The 20,952-nt window shown below is 50.2% G+C and overlaps 11 protein-coding genes across 11 annotated transcripts; 3 read left to right on the plus strand and 8 right to left on the minus strand.

The window, feature by feature from the left end:
* Positions 1 to 113: 113 nt before the first annotated feature.
* NUU61_000168 (uncharacterized protein) lies at positions 114 to 568 on the minus strand (the record flags this gene model as incomplete). Its single annotated transcript, XM_056650752.1, has 2 exons — positions 114 to 509; positions 566 to 568. 2 exons carry the CDS (start codon positions 566 to 568, stop codon positions 114 to 116), a joined length of 399 nt encoding a protein of 132 aa, XP_056515602.1.
* A 258-nt stretch (positions 569 to 826) lies between these two features.
* NUU61_000169 (aminotransferase-like domain-containing protein) lies at positions 827 to 2,616 on the minus strand (the record flags this gene model as incomplete). Its single annotated transcript, XM_056650753.1, has 3 exons — positions 827 to 1,084; positions 1,156 to 2,299; positions 2,465 to 2,616. 3 exons carry the CDS (start codon positions 2,614 to 2,616, stop codon positions 827 to 829), a joined length of 1,554 nt encoding a protein of 517 aa, XP_056515603.1.
* Positions 2,617 to 3,380: 764 nt separating this feature from the next.
* Positions 3,381 to 4,115, minus strand: NUU61_000170 (uncharacterized protein; the record flags this gene model as incomplete). The annotated part of the gene is made up of 1 exon (XM_056650754.1): positions 3,381 to 4,115. The coding sequence occupies one exon, from the start codon at positions 4,113 to 4,115 to the stop codon at positions 3,381 to 3,383; it is 735 nt and encodes a 244-aa protein (XP_056515604.1).
* Positions 4,116 to 5,089: 974 nt separating this feature from the next.
* On the minus strand, positions 5,090 to 5,641 carry NUU61_000171 (aminoglycoside phosphotransferase family protein; the record flags this gene model as incomplete). Its single annotated transcript, XM_056650755.1, has 1 exon — positions 5,090 to 5,641. One exon carries the CDS (start codon positions 5,639 to 5,641, stop codon positions 5,090 to 5,092), a length of 552 nt encoding a protein of 183 aa, XP_056515605.1.
* A 1,297-nt stretch (positions 5,642 to 6,938) lies between these two features.
* Positions 6,939 to 7,532, plus strand: NUU61_000172 (uncharacterized protein; the record flags this gene model as incomplete). Its single annotated transcript, XM_056650756.1, has 1 exon — positions 6,939 to 7,532. The coding sequence occupies one exon, from the start codon at positions 6,939 to 6,941 to the stop codon at positions 7,530 to 7,532; it is 594 nt and encodes a 197-aa protein (XP_056515606.1).
* A 716-nt stretch (positions 7,533 to 8,248) lies between these two features.
* Positions 8,249 to 9,215, minus strand: NUU61_000173 (fungal specific transcription factor domain-containing protein; the record flags this gene model as incomplete). Its single annotated transcript, XM_056650757.1, has 3 exons — positions 8,249 to 8,323; positions 8,372 to 8,674; positions 8,736 to 9,215. 3 exons carry the CDS (start codon positions 9,213 to 9,215, stop codon positions 8,249 to 8,251), a joined length of 858 nt encoding a protein of 285 aa, XP_056515607.1.
* Positions 9,216 to 12,258: 3,043 nt separating this feature from the next.
* On the minus strand, positions 12,259 to 12,423 carry NUU61_000174 (uncharacterized protein; the record flags this gene model as incomplete). The annotated part of the gene is made up of 1 exon (XM_056650758.1): positions 12,259 to 12,423. The coding sequence occupies one exon, from the start codon at positions 12,421 to 12,423 to the stop codon at positions 12,259 to 12,261; it is 165 nt and encodes a 54-aa protein (XP_056515608.1).
* Positions 12,424 to 12,985: 562 nt separating this feature from the next.
* On the minus strand, positions 12,986 to 14,294 carry NUU61_000175 (uncharacterized protein; the record flags this gene model as incomplete). The annotated part of the gene is made up of 5 exons (XM_056650759.1): positions 12,986 to 13,327; positions 13,389 to 13,395; positions 13,452 to 13,482; positions 13,533 to 13,600; positions 13,651 to 14,294. The coding sequence occupies 5 exons, from the start codon at positions 14,292 to 14,294 to the stop codon at positions 12,986 to 12,988; spliced, it is 1,092 nt and encodes a 363-aa protein (XP_056515609.1).
* An 800-nt stretch (positions 14,295 to 15,094) lies between these two features.
* On the plus strand, positions 15,095 to 16,472 carry NUU61_000176 (uncharacterized protein; the record flags this gene model as incomplete). The annotated part of the gene is made up of 4 exons (XM_056650760.1): positions 15,095 to 15,274; positions 15,328 to 15,454; positions 15,527 to 16,099; positions 16,156 to 16,472. The coding sequence occupies 4 exons, from the start codon at positions 15,095 to 15,097 to the stop codon at positions 16,470 to 16,472; spliced, it is 1,197 nt and encodes a 398-aa protein (XP_056515610.1).
* Positions 16,473 to 17,410: 938 nt separating this feature from the next.
* On the minus strand, positions 17,411 to 18,628 carry NUU61_000177 (serine hydrolase domain-containing protein; the record flags this gene model as incomplete). Its single annotated transcript, XM_056650761.1, has 1 exon — positions 17,411 to 18,628. One exon carries the CDS (start codon positions 18,626 to 18,628, stop codon positions 17,411 to 17,413), a length of 1,218 nt encoding a protein of 405 aa, XP_056515611.1.
* Positions 18,629 to 19,116: 488 nt separating this feature from the next.
* On the plus strand, positions 19,117 to 20,384 carry NUU61_000178 (uncharacterized protein; the record flags this gene model as incomplete). The annotated part of the gene is made up of 4 exons (XM_056650762.1): positions 19,117 to 19,133; positions 19,188 to 19,393; positions 19,505 to 19,819; positions 19,894 to 20,384. The coding sequence occupies 4 exons, from the start codon at positions 19,117 to 19,119 to the stop codon at positions 20,382 to 20,384; spliced, it is 1,029 nt and encodes a 342-aa protein (XP_056515612.1).
* Positions 20,385 to 20,952: the final 568 nt, after the last annotated feature.

The following is a 20,952-nucleotide window of genomic DNA, read 5'->3' on the forward strand; positions in this document are numbered from 1 at the left end:
ACCAGTAAGACCTAATCGATGGTAACATATTTGACGAACCCAGTTCGTTAGCTTTGGGGTAAAGAAACGGTCATTTTCCAATTCTTCAAATGCATGTTGTAATAAAGAGGCCATTATTCCTCAAACGGAGCTTTCAACACATCAACAGACTGCCCAATCTGGCTCTCACTATCCTTGACAGTCCAACAAACCGAATCTCGCGGTGGTGCCTCTTTCACCTCCCACGTTGACCGGTCCACATGTTCTTCCCAATACGGAGCATACCCTTCATAATACATTCCATGAGCCCAGTATTCCGGGAATTCATGATAGACAATCTCGTAGTATTCCTCGGCAGGGTCAGCGTCACCCCAGACATAGTTGATGCGCGCAATAGCCTCTGCCCACAAACAACCCAACTTTTGAAGTTCCTGGACGACTTCCTGCTGAAACTCGTACATTTCGCGGGTCGTGGGCGCGAGGAACTCCGTGGGAGCGAAAAGCTCGATAGGCTGTGTGTGGTGGTTTTCCTAGAGTAGGAATGGATCAGCGGGGCTTTGGTAGGAGCAATTTTCGGTTTGGTTACCATCGTCCTTTGTTCTCTGGAGCTTTCTATACTGGTTTTTCTCTTTATTTATTCCATGGGGGCAGGGCGTGCGTATTTGATGCGGATTGGTAGGTTGAGGTGTGTTCTGCGCAGAGATGAACAATGATGTAAGGCTGCGCTCTGGTGAGGTTCAAGATACGAGGTAGACCCATGAGTCATTACTTGAAGCCATAACATCACCCATAAACGATTTATCAATATTAGCATGAGAGAAAACTATCTCGGTTGAACTTTCTCTATTCACTCGATTCTATAAGACTCGCGAATCGCCTGGCTCAGTCGCTGAATAGCAATACCCATGGCCTTTGCGCTGGCACTTGCAAATGTCGCACGAAAGAACATACCGCTGGCGGGCGTGCTAGGTTCGGTACGGAACCAAGAGCCACGTGCACAGAGAACGCCATTTTGAACAGCCTGCTCGAAGATCTCTCCCTCGATATCCTCAATGGGGCGGCTGGGGTATTCGGGGTGCTGTGAGTAGTCCAATTTGAGCCAAAGCTGTGCCCTGCGTCAGCTGAAATGTAACCAATTTTAATACATAGTGAAAAGAAAAAAGATCCGGGACTTACAAACATCCCCGTCGTGGGCGGCGTCCAGCTAACCACAGTCTTGGGCAAGAATTCGTCGCAGGCGGCAAGCAGCGCATCTCTTCTTTTGGTATAGTTATTTTTCAGATCGATCAGCCACGTCAAGTATCCCTCATGGCCCCAGGTTTCGTCAAGTAGCTTCCAGAGCATGATCTGGGAGATTCCGCTCGGGCCTTGGTTTGCTACCTCGGCATGTCGAATGAATCGCTCCACTACCTGCGCGCTCGCGGTGATCCAGCCCACTCGGGATCCTGGGACGAGGACTTTGGAAAAGGAATCCATCCGCAGCACTCGACCGTCGACATCAAGAGTTAGATATGAGGGGATAAGCCCCGCCAAGAATGATTCGATGTCCTCGGGCGCTTGCTGGTCAGATCCCTGCTTGGCTTGGTACGGAGGCATTTGAAGAAAGTAGTAGGGCTCATCCTCGACAATGTACATGTCGTGTTTCTGGCACAGTGCATAGATGCAACGACGACGTTCCAAGCTTTGGGTCACGCCTGTCGGGTTCTGCCCCGACGGGACAGTGTACAGAAGATGGGGCTTTCGGGCTTCGCGAGCCTTTTCATCCCAGGAACTGAGCATCTCGTCCAAACTCTCAGGAATAGGACCTTGATCATCCATTTGGATACCGAAGGGCTTGATGCCCTGGGGCACGAGGGTCTCGAGAGCAGTAGAAAAGCTGTATTCCTCCGTGAGGATGGAGTCGCCCCTCTCGCGGTCGCAAAACATGCGAATAGTCTGCTCCAAAGCCCCGGTGCTTCCGACTGTTGGACAGACCTGCCAGTCCGCATAGGGCGGGTTGTAGACCAGTTCTGTATGCTCGGTGATGAACCGGATCAGCGGGGGAGAACCCGTTGCCTGGCCATAGTTGAGAGAGATAGAGAGGTCGCATTCAGAGATTCCCGCTTGGACATCGTATTTGCCAATGGTGATTGTCTGGCCCGTCGCGGAATCAGGCGAAATGGCGTCAGACTCGGAGAAATGCGGTGGTATAGGCACGCGGAATGTGCACTCGTAGAAGGGGAAGTATTCGCTGGACGGGAGTCCACCTCCGAGGGAGACAAGGCCCGGATTCTTTAGATGGCGGGTGGCCTGTTTGAGGATACACGGCGGTCGCGACTGACTTTCCTTGCTGAGATGAGCTGGATATAACGAGTCAATAATTCAAAATGTACATATCAAGACTTTCCGGAATAGGAAACTCACAGTCCCAACTCCTTGCCTTTGGCTTGTCAAGTCCCTGAATATCTTTTGTCAGAGTACGTGAGTGAAAAATCAAGTCAACAACCTCACTGGAGCTTTGAATGTGTCACTGGTGCATGCTGCAGCTACACCTGCCACGAGTTTGCCAGCTTTGGCTCTTCTCTCGCGAATGTTGCTCAATAGCTTTCGCTTTTCGGAGACCGTTGTGCCATTTGACAGAGCTGCAGGATGGTTCATCCTGATATGAATAGACAGCCTGGTCTGAAGCTCAACAGGGATCGATGTGTCGAATCGGCAGCTTAGAAAACGCCGTAGATGATGGGATGGATTTTGCCCGGAGTCAATATTTTGCGGGATGCGATATTGCACGATAACTCCCATCATGGAAAGTACTTTTTTTACTCATCCGCTGCCCAACGAGGACTAACTCCGAATTGAAAGGGCGTTAAGGCGCAAAGTTGTGGAGAATGCGCCCTAAGGTGGATCTGACCCACCCGGATCTCATACAGTGGCGCCGAAGGCCGACCGATATCGTAGTTGTTCGAAAGGATCAAGGTATCTGGTGTTGAGTGTGATCCGAAGTTACGGTCTGACCGTCGACAACAGTATCGTCGATCAACTTTATACCTCAGTGTGAAAGAACGGCGACAGTCAATCTGACCACCAAAGTCGGGTATCTTTACCCTTCATCGGTTCTCAGTGAAACAGAAATCAATCGCAACAGCTCAAGAAAATTCAATTATCCATTAAGTGTATCCTAACGCAAAACAACCCTTTGCACCCGGCATTCCCCAAGACACGAGTCCCGTTAATCCTGTCTTCCAACATGATCAAACACCAATGCATAGAACACAGCGAGCTCATAAATCGTGTCTTGTCGAAACATGAAATTTTATCGATGCATGAACTCGACATATTAGATCTAGCACGGCCACTGACTCTTCACAGCTCCCCTTCATACAGGTTCCACATCATTACTTCCTCGGTCAACGAACGCCGCCTCAATAGAGTCGCCGTCTAGAAGCCTTCGCAGTGCTAGAGCTTGCAGATGCAGACGAGGTTGTCGTATTGGCATCCAGGGGCCCGATCTTGAGCGATCCACACGGGCTTGAAGGCGCAGTAACGCAGCCGTGCAGATACCGACCAAGGCTACCAGTCTCGTTCTTGGACTTGAGCACTTGAGTAGGCAAGTATGCCGGGAAAAGCGAACTGCTATTGGTCGGGAACAAGGTAGAGTTGACGCGGTTTCCAATCCACGTAGCATGAGCGCTGTGCTCAGCCGCCAGACGGGCCAGGAGGAACGACACCTCGGGAGACTGGGTGTAGCCAGCGAGACCAATGTATGCGCCGCTCAGCGTGGTCTCGAACTGATACGCGTACCGGGCAAACGAGAGGACGCTGTTGGCCTTGGGGATTGTGTATTTGCACGACGGCTTCTTGAAGTTCGGCGCTTTCCAGCTGACTTGCTTGATGGCTTGAATGGTCAGGTTGCTCTTCTTTTCGATGCCTTTTAGATTTGCCAGAGCGACTTTGGCGCTCGTGCTGTTTTGCAGGCCACCGGCGAAGGTCTGGTTGATTGGAATCGAGGCGTAGAACTGGCCGACAAATTCCGAGATGGCCCAGGCGAATTGGAGAACTTGGGTGTCTCCGGAAGATGGAGAGCAGGAGGGGCTTGCAGCGGAGCTGAGAGCAGCTCCTGTCGCGATGAAAGAGCCAAGGTAAGAGAAAAACCGCATCTTGCCTTGAAATGATCAGAGGTATTTCCGGAAAAAGTGAAGGTGAATCAAGATCGCTAGCTCGAGGGGGGATGCAGGAGTAGCGCTCACTACTTATAATACCAAGAGTTCCTATGGCATTAATGCTAATTAAGCATGTCATTAACCCGCATGCAGTAGTTATCTAACAAATGTATGTGTCATAGGACAGGCTCTTAACCTGATTTTGGCTTCTTCGCATCGTCACTTCATATACCCCTTGACCGTGGTTTTGCCGAAAGGCAATCGACCAAGACTCGGGCTCTAGATTCGAATACTACTGAGAAGGTATTTCTATCAGAATGAAGTGACATCATACAGTTCGTTGCCTACACCAGAGGTGTTCGTGGTTTTTCAACGTCGGAACATTCGGGAAGTTTATTTCGGGAGCCACGCATCTTCGCGACTATATTCATTTGGCCCTTTTTTTCATATTTCTCCTCATATCACGAATTCAAAAAGGCACTGTGCATATATAACTCCCAAAAATCAAAATAGATCATACTCTTCAGTTTGTTAGTTGACTGTGACATCCTTCGGGTAGAACAACGGCTCTCAAGCAAGCAGGTACAAATGGTTGAACACATCATAGTCATGGCGGTGTTCATCTCGGTGCTTGACATGAAGAATTGATGCTAGAATATTCGATCAAAAAGCTAGAATAAACGTCCCCTCAAAATCTTCCTGGTCTATCGCTCGTGAGTACTCTTTATGACTTGAAGTGGACCGCTAACTCCGTGAGAAAAAGAAATCATTTTTGGCGGGCGACCGATAGGGGGGAGAGGGAAACCCTTTCTTCTGCAGGCCAGACAACATTCAAAGAAATCACTCATGAAATCGAAGCCGATCAGTCACTTGCGTCGTGGATAAAAAAAAGTATACAAAAGATGAACTACTCTCCCATAGAGATAATGAATAACGCCACGAATAGTATTCTCTATCTAAGAGAATTAAAATTAAACCTTCCTGGCAGCATTGATTCCCTCTAGATTCCACCGCTCTGGCGCCGTCTTTTCCATCCAGACCGACCAGTTCCCCCAAAAAGCCGGCCGCATAATATGCGCATACTCCCAATATTCTGGATACCACCCAGCCCATTCCCAGTCGAGAATGCCAGTGATGTGATTCTGCTCGTCCACCATGACATTACGTGGCGCAATGTCAGCATGTGTAAAAAGTGAGCGCTCGGATCGAGGGAGCATGTCAAACAGTTGATTCTTATCACGACCTCCACAGTGGATGTACCGTTCGTAGATTCTAGCACGCACTTCTGGGTCGTTTAGAAGCGGGCGAGCGGGCGTTTGTAGATCCTCAAGCATCGGGTCTCGTGATGGAGAACCATCCGCGAGGCACTGATATATTTCCTCGGTCTCTTTTGGGTGACTGATGTTTCGGAGTTTGGATATCAAGTCCCACAGCTCAAGACAAACTGAGTCTTTGGCTGCATCGTCTAGGACGTTCCATTTTTGCTCCAAGGAAACCCCAGGGATGATTGTCATGCCAATCATCCTTTCCGGTGGCTGGTAACCGGGTTTGTAAGATTCATTCCGTGAGACTTCTCGCTCTTGGCCCGTATTGAATTCGGTGAAAAGAATAATGATATGAAAGTCGATTGACAAGCTTGACGATATGAGGTTATCTCGGCCTATTATTCTTTGATGGTCACGTCGTGTGTTGTTAGACAACCACCGCATCTCGTTACTGATGGGCGTGTCTGATCTAATCGATCGAATTAACCTGAAATAGCACGAAACCGGGGGGAAGCGCGGATATAGGTGGTCCGAGGCTGAAGACCCTTGCAACATGCCATGGCTGACTTGATTGCGTTGCAACGGCGTTTTCAAATACGCACGGCAAACGGCTGATGCGACCGAGGAAGATCGAGGCTGGGCCATTGTACTACTTACTCCTTCGGGGATCTGATAATGCGAGTCAAGTGCCAAGTGCAGCCCCCGTCATGGCCCCCACAAAGCAACAACACTGCATGTCTCATAGCCTGACAGCATAGCCCACTTGAGATATCCTACTGCATTTAATGACTATGCTGAGCAATATTTCTGGGGTTTGGGCTGCATCACAACGCGTATCTTCATCTTATATTCTTGTTCACGCGCTACAGAAATAGAGATCTCCCAGTCATGTTATGGTTTCCGCAAATGTGGGTCTCCCGCTTATACTCCAGGCTCAGCTATTCAACTCGGCCCCACGACTCGAGAAATTTCGCATCTCAGGGACTACTCTAGCCTTGCAGTGTCTATCATAATAAAACACCTGGAACAATGTCAGAACAAGTCGCACTGCGCAATCAAAAAATAAATTTTTCCGCTGTGCTAGACCAAGTACGTGACCATGGGAGTATGCTTGTCTCTAAATGCTCTTTTCGTCTCGATGAGCAGTTAGTATTTTGCGACACGTATTTGCTTCATGATTCTGTAGCTACGGATGGATCGATCTCTTGGCTTATAGGCAGGAGCTGACCAATACAATAGAACGTCACATCAAAGAAGAGAGAGAGGGCAATGCTAACACGGGTGGATCAAGCTGCCAGGATTGTGCCTAGGTAGAGATAGCATACGTTAGGCCATCCTGGCCTCTTTCGAACATTCCCCCAGAGATCAGTTTACCTATAAGAACGCACATACTATCCCCACAACTATCAGGCTCCGAGGCACGGCTGATTCATACTGCGGCTCTCATAATTCCTATAAACATAATTCAGAGCTTTCTATATAAATGAAGGGGCCGCTCTTAGTTTTCATATATTGTTTTTATAACGAAAGAGTCCCTCCGCAATAGCTCACCACTATGGCGACTCGATCTCCTCTACGCTCTTTGGTTCTTTTGTTTTCCCTTCTCTTTGCGTTGGCCGTGCCAGGCTTGGGAGTTCCTACCAAAAGAGCCGACACCCACCCGCAGCAGGACGATAACCAAGACACAAACTGCGAAGCTCCCACACCTGAAACCCCCGTAAGCGATGTGAAACTTCACTACGTTTCTGATCACGGCTGCAGCGATGATCAAAAAAAAATCATTCAGGAGGAGATTCGATTTGCAATCGACTTGGCGAGTACAGCCAAAAACGATCTCCATAGGGACTACTACTACAAGAAGTTTTTCCCAGACTCTCTGACGGGAAAGGACGGATTTGACACTTCCGTCACCGACATTTACGGCCGTATTGCTACCTTTTGGACAGGAAATCACCCTCAACACTACGCAAATCTTACTTGCACCCCTTCCAAGAACTCCAAGTGCCAAAACCCTCGGATAGCAGCATTCATGACAGTGAAAGAGAAGCGAGTCACATTTTGCAAGCCGTTCTTTAGTCCCGATTCGATTGAGACGACGGATCTAGGATCATTTTCTACTACAGAGGAGCTTTTGTCAAGTTTCGCTTAAACAAGCACATTTCGCCCGCTCTTCTATCCTAGCCCACGAATCCACCCATAACTTATATGTTATGAACGTGAACGGAAAAGTGTTAGTTTATCCCACACTCACCGACTATTCTAGTCCCACGCGTCTTTTCGAGCGGGTTGCTTACCGTGATTATCTATTTGTATAGGGGTCAAGACATCGCATACGGCATAAGACAGAACCTGCAACTTCCACTCAACAAATTCGACAGAGGGAAGTGGAGGGCCGAAACTGGGGCCACAAAAGACTTGAAAGTCTATTGTCCAGATCCCAACAATAAAAAAGAAGATGGGCAGTGTCACCCCGACCAAGCTGAGTCGAACTCGGACTCGTATATCATCCCTGCTGCTGGCATCTACTTCAGCACTAAGTGCGGCCACGCGATGCCGTTGCCAGCGGGTCTCCCAGAGGATTTGTACGGGAATGCTCCTAGGCAACACTAGACAGTCTCTGAGGCATAATAGGTCTCGGGGCGTACCTTGTCAAATATTCTGTTATTGGACCATGAAGCGAGGGTGTTTTGCGGGGGTGTCTTATTCTCATCACTCCAGGAGGACCAAGAATAGGTTGACTGGATTGGTTGATGGAAAAGGAAAATTCTCGCGGGGCTATCTCTAATACCGGAGGTCGGGGCCATACCTTTAACATCTAGATAAATAGGAAGGAAATATAGCCATGCGGACTTGTGCCATATGTATTTAAAGGAATGCAGTGTTTCGATATACAGGTCCGTTTTCAAAAGTAGCATCTTCGATGAAGGCGTCCCACGTAGCCTGTGCTGGTCAATACACATTCATGCGGATGGAATAGGAGACACGAACCCAATCAATGCCCATGTTAGATAAATCATTCTTGACCTTGCAATCACTGGTGAGTTCTGGAAGCTGTGGACTAAAACCCGGGATCTCAAATGATAGTCCTGATGGTAATGTCTGGGGCAAATCGGTTGCTGTGCCTGGTCGAAAACCTGAAAGCATTCCAGACAAAATCTGGTGGACCTTCCAGGCCTCATCACAAGAGTCTTTCGCCTTTTCCCAATAAGTAGAATACATTTCCAATGTCTGCAAGAGAGCCTCGGTGTCAGAGGATGCGTCCACATCCGGGAATCTCTGTCCTAACTCGAGCTCGAGAAAAAGAATCATGGCAGCGAGAGTCAGCATTTGTCTTGTTTGTGAAGAGCCGTACCAATATGGATCCAAGATCTTTTGATAGTTCAGGAGTGTCAGAGTAGATGAAATGCACCGATCCCGAGAGAATTTGAATTGGGGAGTGATTCTGCCTTTGGCCATAAGCTTTCAGTGTAGGGTGCAGATCCCTTTGTGATACATAGACTACAGGCTCAGATTTGAGAAGTTGGATGTAGCTTTCCCGGAGTTTGTCCCGTCTCCGGCACCGTCCATTTTCATGGTGCGGAGGGAAGTTCTGATAGGCCTTGTGCACGGCGTTGTCAATTTCGAGGACAGTGTCATAAGAGTAGGGGCCCGGGGTGTTGTTAAAAACCGGAATACGGCCCAAAGCACGGAAGAGGCGGCCCTGGGCAATCATATAGGTGGCTGGCGTAGACTCAGTCAAGGGTCTTGGGTCTGGGAGGGTGGTAGTATCCTCGGACAGCTCCCAGTCGTAAAGATTGCGCGGGTCCATCGTATCCGAGTATGTGGCTGTCATTCGAGAGTGTCGACGCTCCAAGGGAAGTTTTCTGGCGGGGAGATGTGAACATGAAATCCGCATGATTGGTTGCATTCAAGCGCGCAAACCGGCCAGATGGCTCTGAAAATCCGACGCACTTTATCGCGCCAGAGGCTTCGCGAGTTGTACTTGAGGATTGAGGAGTCAAGCTCCAGTGGCCCTGAAGTCGGTAAGCAGCTATAAAAAGACCAAGGTAAGGAAAAAACCGACGCACACCTTTCAGGCCTGTTTGGGGCGATGGTCACATCACGATTGAAAGACCACTCAGTGTTGACATTTGGCCCATTGTAGCTCCCTTTGATATCAATGTGCACTTGAGGCGTAGGGTGACAGGCAGTATTGCAGTGATCTACGAGAAAGCGAGTAAAGGTTTGCAAATCTGCAGAGTGTTCGTTGATATTTCGTTTGAACGACAACAGGCACTCGAGCTCGAGGCCAATCCTGAACGCAGAATCCATTTTGGTTCAGAACAAGAGGAAGGCTGGAGGCAAAGAGGGGACCTGCATTCACAAAGACAGAGGAGAAAGGAAGGTCGATAGAATGGGGTAGGGGGTAGGAGGATATTGAAGAGTTGTGGGGAAGAAAAGTACTGTAGAAGTTAAAAGCAGGAAGAGGTTAAGAGCCGGTAGAGGTTGGGAGCAGGAGGTTAGAGTAGATCACCAATAACGTAAAGTGAAGGTTGCTATGAATACTGCCTCAGTTTGACTGATCACTATCCTATAACTCTTTATCAACAAGCAGCTAACCACACTCACTGTACGTGCATACTTTACGCCGATTCTGGCGCTCTGGTTAACTTAGACCTCCCCTACCGCTAAGTCTCTAGTTATATAACTATGAACTTTTTTTTTTTTTCTTTGCATTAATTCCATAATTCTCACAAGTCTCTTTTTAAGTATCTTTCAAACTTTCTTTCCAACTCTCTTTTTAATAATATTCAACTACGTCTAGATATTTAAAGCTAAGTAGCCTACCTTAGGTTGGATCCATGAGAAGGACAAAGATAAGCTCCTTCTGCTCGAGGTAAATCGCTTGATCTGTATCCGATTGATCTGACAAGCTCCGTCAAGCAATTTTTATTTAACAAAGAAACAGTGAGAGACGTTCTATTTTGTTATAATTTATTTGCCTAGCTTTAGAAAAGTGTCAAGGGCCACTATAAGACACTGTGCCAAATTGTCCCGGGGTTTCAATAGACTTGATTGGTCATCCTTGTTATTGACTCCAGGGCTAATTACTTCATGTCATGCAAAGATCAAACTGGTGACATTCAAACTGACTTTCCTTCGCCTTGAGAATCTAACCTGCGAATCGCCTTTCTCATCGTCCTATTACCCAAAACAGCAAATATGCGTATCAAGCATGCTTGGGCCACAGCCTTCTTAGAAGCGTTCTTTTTGGCGGCTGCTATACGCTGGACGAGCTCTTCTTCAGGCAAAAATCCCCACACGAGAGCCGCGGAGCAAAAGATTACGTCGTCAACTTTGGGTATGCCTCAAAACAGTCAAGCTCATGCCAATAGCCCAGAGGACCACCGGAATGAAGGTGGAGCTAACTCAGAGATGACAACGGGGTTACAAGTACCCACCTCATGGTCTGATACTGTCGCGGCTCTGTAGAAAGAGCCATTGGCTTCGCAAATCGAAAGATTCAAACAATGGCGACATGAGTTACATCTTAGATGGACACCTCTTAGAGCTGGTAATTCCACTGTTCCGATCTACATTTAGAGAATAGGTCATGGCACGAAGATTCTTGTCGGGTTTGGCACTAGCCAGGGACTCTTCCAGGTTGTACCATGCCATACCTACTAGCTAGCATTCTCTATCGCTTATCTCCCAGAAGATTGGACAATCGCGACTGATACACATCTCCTCCAGAGACTAAACCACCTGCCTCTCCAGAACTCACACCAACACGACACCCGCCAATGACTACTACAGAGACCGCTCTAAGTACCACGTCGGCTCCAACTCCAGTTTCCAACAACGCAGCCTCAGAAGTCCCACGATAGGGTCTTTCTACTCAGACTGCGCGAGAGGAACCTGCCAACCCTCGGTCTCACCAAAAGACGCGTCATTCCACCCGTCCACCGCAGATTGAAACACCGAGTCCAGCAGACCCGTCGACTGCAGTTGTTTCCACCGGAACAAATGACAATTCACAACTACTGGCCTCCTCTCAATCTACTGGAATCCGCGCAATTCTCGGTATACGACGCTCTCTGATGAAGTGGACGCGTCGCTTACTGTTTCATACCGTGAGGTGGAATCCGTGGCATTGCTCAATACCTGCAAAATATCAAAATTCTCGATAACACCGTGGCTACGCTGCGCATGAATCTTGATCGTCAACGGACATCTGATCGCAAATTGGAGAATCTACGAGCGAGTGCTGCTCAACATGAAAATGCAAAGAAGGAAGCTGAAGATCCTCGAGCGAAGAACACGAATCTCGAAGCAGATCTAGAGCTTCAATAGAGCAGACAATAGCTGCCCAAGACCTGGTGAATGGCAGGAAGGGGAAACTGGCACAGTTAGTCAACCCTTGAAAGCCACACCTTCTCGCTGATGATGCAACTATGTTGGCAGGTTAATATCACGAAGGCCAGGATTTGAACCTAGCAATGGCTTAAATTTGAGCACTTTCACTATGATGAATTTCAAGTCTACTCCTAACACCAACATTGCAAATTGAAACCTCCTTCCCGCAATTCATCGGCTTCCCCATCCCACATGAACGTAGCACTCTCAACCGTCTCCTCAACGCCATCGACACCATCAAGCAAATCAATCAGGCAAGGGCGATGTTGATACTTGTCTGTCTCGTAAGCGGTAAGGCGATCGTATTGCTCCTGTGACAGGTTTTCGCACACCAGGTCGTCAACCGGATGAAGCGACGGTCCATCAAGAAGGGCAGGGTATAGCCCCCCAAAGTTTGATGTGGTAACCTATCACCCTTGCAGGCAGCATCGTGGGTGGTTCAGACAATTTCAAGACGGCTGCAAGCGTATTCGGATCCATTAGAGTTCCGTAGAAGAAGCAATATCTTTCTGGTTTGGGGTTGCGAGGCCGCAGAGATTCGGCGAGTAAGAGGTATCGGTTTCGTGGTCTTTTGCAGCATTGTCTGAGGAGCTATCCATGAGGAACTTTCGATCCATGAGGGATGGCCCCTCCTCGGGCATCATTGTGGTCTGCTATGTTTTGTTGTTGGTAGGTGAAGATGACGGTATATATCCAAGTTCAGAAATGGTCAAGCAGATGGAGGTGGGGGGTGGATGAAAAAGAGAAAAAGCTGTCTGTGGATGGAAGCTGCAATCTAGGTGCATGATTAGGCGTCAATCAAGTAAATTGAAGATTGCTCCTCGACTTGCCAAGTCTCACTTCGCGAGGTAAAATATGGACCACAATGTGGGTATCTTCTGAAGCCTTGGTCTCTTACTGAGGCTCGAAATCAAACATCAAGTTGGATGAATAAACAGAGTCAAATGAAGTAACTCTGCTCTTATGTCGTCACATATTAAAAGAGAGTCACCTGACTCCATAACAACAAAGAGTTAAAGATATCGCAAGGCAGATAGAGGAAAGGTACTTTTCAAAAAATCCGGCATGTACGACGAGTTAGGAGACCAATGGCTTTCCATCCAAAAACACAAGTATGCATATTTGCTGAATTAAACCTAATGCTGACATTATAACGCTCTTACAGAAACACCGAGAACCCTACTAATATGAAACAAGAAAATACACTTAAGCAGGACTTCGGAAAGGATTTGGCCGCGAGAAATGTGGATCCTCTCCTCTCTCTGGCCGAGTCTCCTGAACCACATGAACATCCGTCGTCTTCTGGATCCTTGAGGCCCCCAAGATACTCTCCTGGCTGGAATGGCGGTCGTGTTCCGTACCACCCGGGGGCTCGGTGCGAGTAACCAACAGCGAGGCATCCATGGGGCGGCGCACGAGAGGGATAGGTTTCTGTCTGGCGTCGGACTGCGTTCGTGTATATGCTGAACTCTTATGGGAACGGTGTAACACCACGGAGTAGGACTGTCGGAGGGTGGGCAGGGACGCGCAGATTATGATGACATACATCTGAAGGGATTGGGTTAGCTTCAGGTTCATAGAGAGGTTAGGGAGAAAGAAAAGTAGTTACCTCGATCCTAAACTGAGTTAGCTAATTGTCACCTAGTTCATGTGAGGGAAACAAATCACTTACGTATACCAGAGGGTGATGTTGGCCCAGGACCCTGGTTATGGTTAGCGGTAACGTCGAGGGAGAGACAGTTGAGGAACCTACAGGTAATGTCGGCATGTGCAGGGAGATTCTTTAGCAAGATGCATTTGACCAGAGTGGCCGCCGCCGCACTGTCCAGTTAGCTAACCTCCAACGCAAGTAGGTGAAGGCGAGGACATACAAGATACCCGCTCCCATGACGGCGATGATAGCAACCTTCATCTTGAGGGGCAGCTGCACGCGCCAGAAGATATAAGCCGGAAAGACCGCGAGAGCAAAATCGTTGAAGGCGTTGAAGGCAGCTTGGGATGTTCCAGCGATCAACTGGAAGTTCAAACTGAAGCAAGACCCTGGGACTTTCGGATTCCAGATCTTCTCCGCGGGCCGACAAAAGCCGATGATGGCAATAATGGCGAGAGTGTTCCACGCCACACAGATGGTCATAAGAATATACAAGAACCATCGACGCGCCAGAGTCGCAGACTGGCCCATGAGCCGCAACAGAAAGAGAGTGACGCTCATTTTGCCGGTGGTGGTGCTGACCACGGAGAAGTTGGGTGCGATGACGGTGTATTTGAACGCTCGCAGTAGTTGATTCGGGTCTGTGATATCGGCAGCATGCATTCCCAGTCCGTTGGCGACGGCCACCTGGACCAAGGCCGAGCACACCAGGGCGCTAGCCAGCGACAAGGCGATGAAGAAGTCATCCCAGCCAGAACGCCGCAGAGCTACCACTCGAGTGTACAATCGTGCACCAACAGCACCCAGGGCAATGCCGCCAAAAATCCATGAGACGGCCGTGATACTCACGCCGTGTTTATGCATTGTTGCATTCGAGGTTGGGCTCGTTCGTCAAAGAAAGGATGCCGCCCCGCGCCCGCGCGAACTCAAGGGATGGAGATGGTTATAAGGCACGAGCGACCCCATCAATAATTTTCTCTGCAGCGAAACTTTTGATCCGCCTTTTGAACAGGGGGTTTTACCGAGTCAGCGGCTGTCACCGAGCCGTCGCGCAACTCAGAATTTCAAGAAATAAACGCCGAGTGGCTGGTGGAATGAAAAGTGGGTTCCATTGGAGCCGTTCCAGACAGGTTATGGGCCTTAGTTTAGAATCCTTCGCCCCCTGCTTGACATTGACTCGGCAAGTTCGGCGATCGTTGTTGGGTGGGGGGTTCTCACGGAGTCTGTTTCCGACCTTTGTCTCCCTCCCGAACCCTAATCGGGGTATAAAGTGATGTTTTGCAATTCGAATCCATCGTACGCTGCAATCAGGAAACGTTTAAAGATGATATAAACGCCCTGGAAAGGGAAACGTGGCATTTGGGGGCCTGAAGAAGTTGAAACCATCGCCCCAACGCCACTATGCCCTAACTTCAGGGGGCCGAATCGTCAGCCAACGCACGGCCCAGCGGCCTGGGTTTATCCACTTTTCTTTCAGGCAGTTTGAACGATGACTGCAACGATATCCCAACAGGGAACAGGGTAGGAAATCCAGCAATGAGGGGGTCCTGTATAATGATCGTCCGGCCCCCTCATTGTCCATTCCGCGGTTGTTCCCCTCAATTGTGGCTCACTGATAACGTTCGCTCCCTCTATCCGTCTTCTCCTTTCGTGTAGAAACAAAAATGTCAACGAACGTGCCCTCCGAGTCGATCGACAAGCTCCACGACCAAGTGTCGCAGTCACTGAATGCCTTCAAGGACCAGCACCAGGAGGCGGACCGCCTGGCGGCCTTGAAGGCCGCGCAGGGCTTGGTGAATGCCTTGCAGAAGCCACAGGACTCGGTCTACCACCTGGCCTACTCCGTAAACCCCCCCATGACAGTAACAGTAGTTATGTCGGTGCTGACCTGGTGCAGCCAACCCATGCCATGTGTGTGCGCATTGCCATCGACCTGGGCATCTTCACCACCCTGACCGAGCGCAATGAGCCAGTGCCGCTCGCCGAGCTCGCAGCTGTCAAGAATGCCAGTCTGATCCTCACCGGTATAATCCCCTGATCCGAATACCTTCTGTGTCAAACAATCCTTACTGATGAACGGCATTCGCCCGGGACAGAGCGGGTCATGCGTATCTTGGCCGGAATCGGCTATGTTGAGGAACATGACACGCGCGTGTACATGGCGACGACGATGACCCGCCAGATGACGGACCGACTGAGTATCGCCATGGTCAAGTTCATCTTCGATGTGGGCATGCCCACTCTGGCCAAGCTCCCCGAGTTCCTGCGCCGGCACAACTTCCACAACCCCGCTGGCGCCCTCAACGGCCCTCTGCAATATGCTGAGAAAATCGACGAGTCGGTCTGGACCTGGCTGCCTCGGAACCCCGAGTACCTAGACAACTGCAATACTTTCATGGAGGGCGATCGCGGTGCGCGGCCCAGCTGGCTGGAGTGGTTCCCGGTGAAGGAGCGTCTTCTCGATGGTGCTCGCCCAGATGGGGACGTCCTCATGGTTGATGTAGCCGGAGGACGAGGCCACGATCTCCTGGCGTTTGCGGAGAAGTTTCCCCATGCGCCGGGGCGCCTGGTTCTTGAAGATCTGCCGCATGTCGTTGACGAAAGCACCGTGGATACAACGCGCATTGAAAAGAAGCCGTTTGACCTGTTTAAGCCCCAGCCTGTTCAGGGTAAGTTACTTGATATTCTCGCGTAGTACGTACCATGGCTGACGCGGATGGTATAGGCGCTCGGGTCTATTATATGAAATTCATTCTGCACGACTGGTCCGACGAAGAGAACCACCGTATCCTCACCGAGTTAGCCAGTGCTTTTACCCGGGGATACTCAAAGCTCATCATCGAGGAGTTTGTACTGGCGGACCGTGACTGCGCCATGCTGCAAGCCATGTGGGATTGGGAGATGCTGATCTTCTGCAACAGCATGGAGCGTTCGCTGTCCCAGTGGACGAGCTTGCTCGACAAGGCCGGCTTCAAGGTCGTCAAGTTCTGGCCACCTCCTGGTGACGGTCAGGGTATCATCGAAGCCGAGCTGAAGGATTGATTATTCTGCGTCTCTGTAAATAATAATATGCCAGGAAATGCCTATACGACCTCTTGCGTTTGTTTGTTTGTCAGCTTGTCAGTCCAGACTGTTTTGAGTAGAGAGAAATAGTAGGAATACATTAGAGCTGAGTGCAGCTCGCATTTTGGCTCTTTGATTTGTTGGTAGCTGCAAGTCCGTGCTGAGCGAGGCTAGGTACAGGAACATCCCTTGCTATGTACCGCTTCGAGTTACTTTGAGGCAACCAGATTTATTCAACAGACCTGGGTTGCTGTGCTTAAGGTGCAAAAAAGCAATGCTATTAAAGGGGAGGGCAGGAAGAAAAGAAAAAAGAAGAAGAAGAAGAAGAGGAACCGAACCAGGGACCTCCAGCTTCGTGTTGGGTGATACACCACTTGCAGCTCATAATCACCAACACTGTCTCAGCTGCTGGGGACGTGGGCAAGGGCTCACCTTCCACTAGACTATCATCCCCTGATTGGTGACTGGGGGGGGGGGGGTTGAGGAAAAACAGAAGGGAGCAAACAACTTCCTAATTAAGAAGAAGGTATAAGGCCTCATAAAAAAGGTGGCTATTCCGAGTCACCTGATGAAGCATAGTCTTCCTGAGGCCATCGGCGATGGATAGGATTCTAAGAATACGAAGATGGGAGCTACTATCATCATAATGTGTACACGCCTGTTGACCATTTGAACCTAGCCAACATGCTTATCAAACAGAGATCCCACGCCATCCCTGGGTCCACATGGTGAAACGGATGAAAGGAAAAAGCCCATCCAAAAATCCCACTACTTATATTCTAGGTACGGCCCTGGTCTGCGATCGAAATTCGACCACAATTCACAAATCTTGAAGGTAAAGGAAGCATCGGTTCTGGACTGGAGCTGAATTTTCTATGCTATCTCAAGGTACATTCGTTCACTTTCATCTTCATGACCTATGGTTGCTTCTGTTCCTTCCATGCGGCATGCTTGCGATAAATGTCGTGACGGAAGGTCTGCTTCAACGAATTCACCACGTCATGGTCAAGTGGCAGCGAGGCCTGGACAGCGCCGACACCACACAAACCGTTCGTCCGATCAATGAACCATGCCAGACTAATGCCGCCGCCCCAAGCCAGCGTCCGCTCACCATACCAGCCATCGATATCCTGCAGCGTCAACAGACCACCCAGCCCGTAACCCAGCCTCGTCTCCAGCCCGAGACCAACACGGAAGAAGGCTCCCATCCGACTCGCCAGCGCAGCTTGATGACCCCCAGTTGCTTGGGGATCCAGGTGGTGCTGGAACATGTCATCGACGGTGGCGGAGCAGAGCAGTTTATTGTCGTTGGACAGCAACGAGTGAAGAACCTTGCCGAAGCTGGCGCCTGACATAAATAGGCCATGGCCACCAAAGTCCCCACGCGTGGTTTTGTTCATGTCACCTCCGCCGATTACAGCGCGGCCGACGGCATCAGGGTCGTCTGGGTTGAGGTCGACGAGACGAGCACGCAGGTCCTCGCGCGTAACCGGATAGAATTGGGCGTCATGTATTCCGAGCGGGTCGAAGATGCGCTGCTGCATACGCTCAAGCAGCGTCTTACCCGTGACTCGCTCCACTATGCGGCCAGCCCAGTCAAGCCCCGGCCCGTACATCCAGCCGGAGCCGGGCTGGAAACTGAGCGGGTAGTTGAAGAGCTCCTCGACGGTTTTGAGCTTTTCTTCTTGCCAGGAGCCGAACTTCTCGCGCCATCGGGCAACTTTCGGGTCAATAAAATGATAGTTGATGCCTGAGCTATGCGTGAGCAGCATCTCGAGCGTGATGGGGCGGGCTGGCGGTTCGAGCAGAGGGGTTTCGCCGTCGTCAGAGAACCCGGTGATAACTTGCTTGGCAGCGAGCTCGGGTGCGATGGACGAAAGGTCGCCGGTGAGGGTCAGCAGGCCATCCTCGACACATTGCAGGGCAGCAATGGTGGTGACTAGCTTTGTGGCTGAGGCCAGGTACAGCACATCGTCAAGTTGCTGCGGTCGTTTCTCGCCGGACAGCAAGGTCCGCTCGCCGAGAGCCTTGTTGTAAGTAAAGCGACCCTCGGTGTCCGTGGCACAAACCACAGCGCCGTTGATTTTCCCAGCGTCAATGGCGGCCTGGAAAGTTGTCTCTATATCGTCTGCCATGCTGAAGATAACTCATGAATGGCGAAAAAAGAAACAAGGTCTGAATGAGAATATCCAGAACTTGGGGTGGCCTTCGTGGCTATATATCTTATTCGGCTGCAAGCACAAGGTGCACGTCAGTCTCTACGACCAGTTTTTTTATCCCTGTCGCGGATTTCAGCCAAACACGGCCCCAAGCCTGGATGCTACCTAAAACCCGACCACAAAACCCGACCACCGGCCCCAGGTTGGCCCCCCCCGGGAGTCTGATATGCTTACAAATGCCCTCAGGTCTACGGGGTTGATGCGACGAGCACCTTCACTGGCGGTTCCATTGGTTCTTCTGAAATTGATATCGAATTGGCTGAAAAAAAAATCTCCTTTCTCTATTTACTGTGCTTTTTCCACTGTCCGCTGCGTCAATTCCAGCAACAATTGCAGTCCATCAGAGTATCCTCTGACGTCAGAGCTTATCTGCACGAGTGCTTAGCTTGCACCACAAAACCGCAATGACCAAGATTTTTCTGTGAGTCACACAAGTCTTGTGCTAAGAATTTTTATGACTCTAACGCCTCCACAGCACTGGTGCCACGGGCTACATTGGCGGCGACGCCTTGGCCGTCCTTACTGCTAAACACCCCGAATTCTCCTACTCAGCGCTTGTGCGTGGTGCCGAGAAGGCAGAGCAAGTCAAAGCTCAGTATCCAGCAATTGAGGTAGTCCTCGGTGATCTAGATGATTCGGCCTTGCTGGAGCGAGAAAGTGCTGCCGCAGACATTGTCGTGCGTAAGCTTTCCAAATTTTCTTATTTCACCCCACCTCTATCTCTCTATCTCTCTCTTTCTCTTTCTTGTTGGTGTTTGTTCTTTCTCCAGCACGAATTAACCACTCGACCAGACACGGCGGATGCTTCCGACCATGTGGGAGCTGCAAAGGCGATCGCCAAGGGCTTAGTGGCGGGACACACCAAAGAGAAACCCGGATACTGGCTCCACACTGGAGGAACAGGGATCTTGACATTCGAGGATAGCGACAAGAACGAGTTTGGGAACCACAGCGACAAAGTCTACGACGACTGGGATGGGGTCGACGAGTTGCTCACTCTGCCGGACCATGCCTTTCATCGGAATGTGGACCAGCTCGTGCTGGGCGCCGGTGCAAAGCATGCGGACGTGCTCAGAACAGCACTCGTGTGCCCGCCGACGATCTACGGTAAGCAATCCGCTCAGCACAAGCCACGCCCAATTCGCGGGTGGGGGTGATGGTTTTGGCTAACTTTGCAACAGGGAGAGGACGGGGCCCGGTCTCCCAGCGCGGCCGACAGGTCTATGAACTGGCTAATGTGACCCTCCGACTCCAGAAGGGCCCTATCATTGGCGCCGGCCAGTCTATCTGGAACAACGTCCACGTGCATGATTTGAGTGATGTCTATGCATTGCTTGTGGACGCTGCTCTCGCTGGTCGGGTTGATGATGGGCTGTGGGGGCCCAGGGCTTACTACTTGACTGAAAATGGGGAACATTGCTGGGGAGAGCTGGCGCAATCTACAGCAGATGCAGCCACGAATCTGGGGTACTTGCCTGAGGCGAAGGCTGAGCCCATTGACTTGGAAAGCGCCAAGCGCTATGCCGGTTTTGAATCGCTTAGTTGGGGTATGAACTCGCGAGGCCGGTCGCGTCGCGCCGGAGAGCTTCTGGGTTGGAAGCCCTCGCGGCCTAGTCTAGTGGACGAGTTGCCAGAGATTCTTCGAAGTGAATGGCAACGCTTGCAGAAATAAGAAGTGGGCCATAACAGGGCAAGTTCTTGAAAGGACTGGCCATGTTTTTGTGAAGCAATGAGACACTGTTTTGTTTCAAGGGCATACACTCTCAACAGCCTTCTCGGCGAGTGTCTGACGAAGTGCAGTGTGCACCTGGAGATTGATGCTGGGTCTTATACTCCGAGTTCAGCTCTGCGTGTAGGTCGATGCAACGTCCGCCGATCCAAGTGGTAATAGTCGAGATGTCAATCTGCCCAGGCTACTGCACACAATCGAAAACAATGTCTTACCCGGCAATCCTGCCCTGAAGTTGTACAATGCCCAAGCGAGCTAGTCATGACTCAGATGCCAATTTGACGATGCCCCAGAGTATACACCCATTTCTTATTTCCTAATTGTTTTCGAACACGAGGTGTTTACTCAACATGTTTATTCAACACGGGCGAACTATATGATATCAACATCACAAACACGAGGTCCCACGCTTCCTCCCGAGCTCGCAGGGTCCCTCCGTGGTAGCTCTAGTCCGCCTAATGGAAATCGAACTAGGCGATGCCCAACTCAACCAACCTCATCCCGATCCTGC

Source organism: Penicillium alfredii (assembly GCF_028826965.1).
Source record: "Penicillium alfredii strain IBT 34128 chromosome Unknown utg000001l_segment0_segment0, whole genome shotgun sequence".
NCBI lineage: Eukaryota > Fungi > Ascomycota > Eurotiomycetes > Eurotiales > Aspergillaceae > Penicillium > Penicillium alfredii.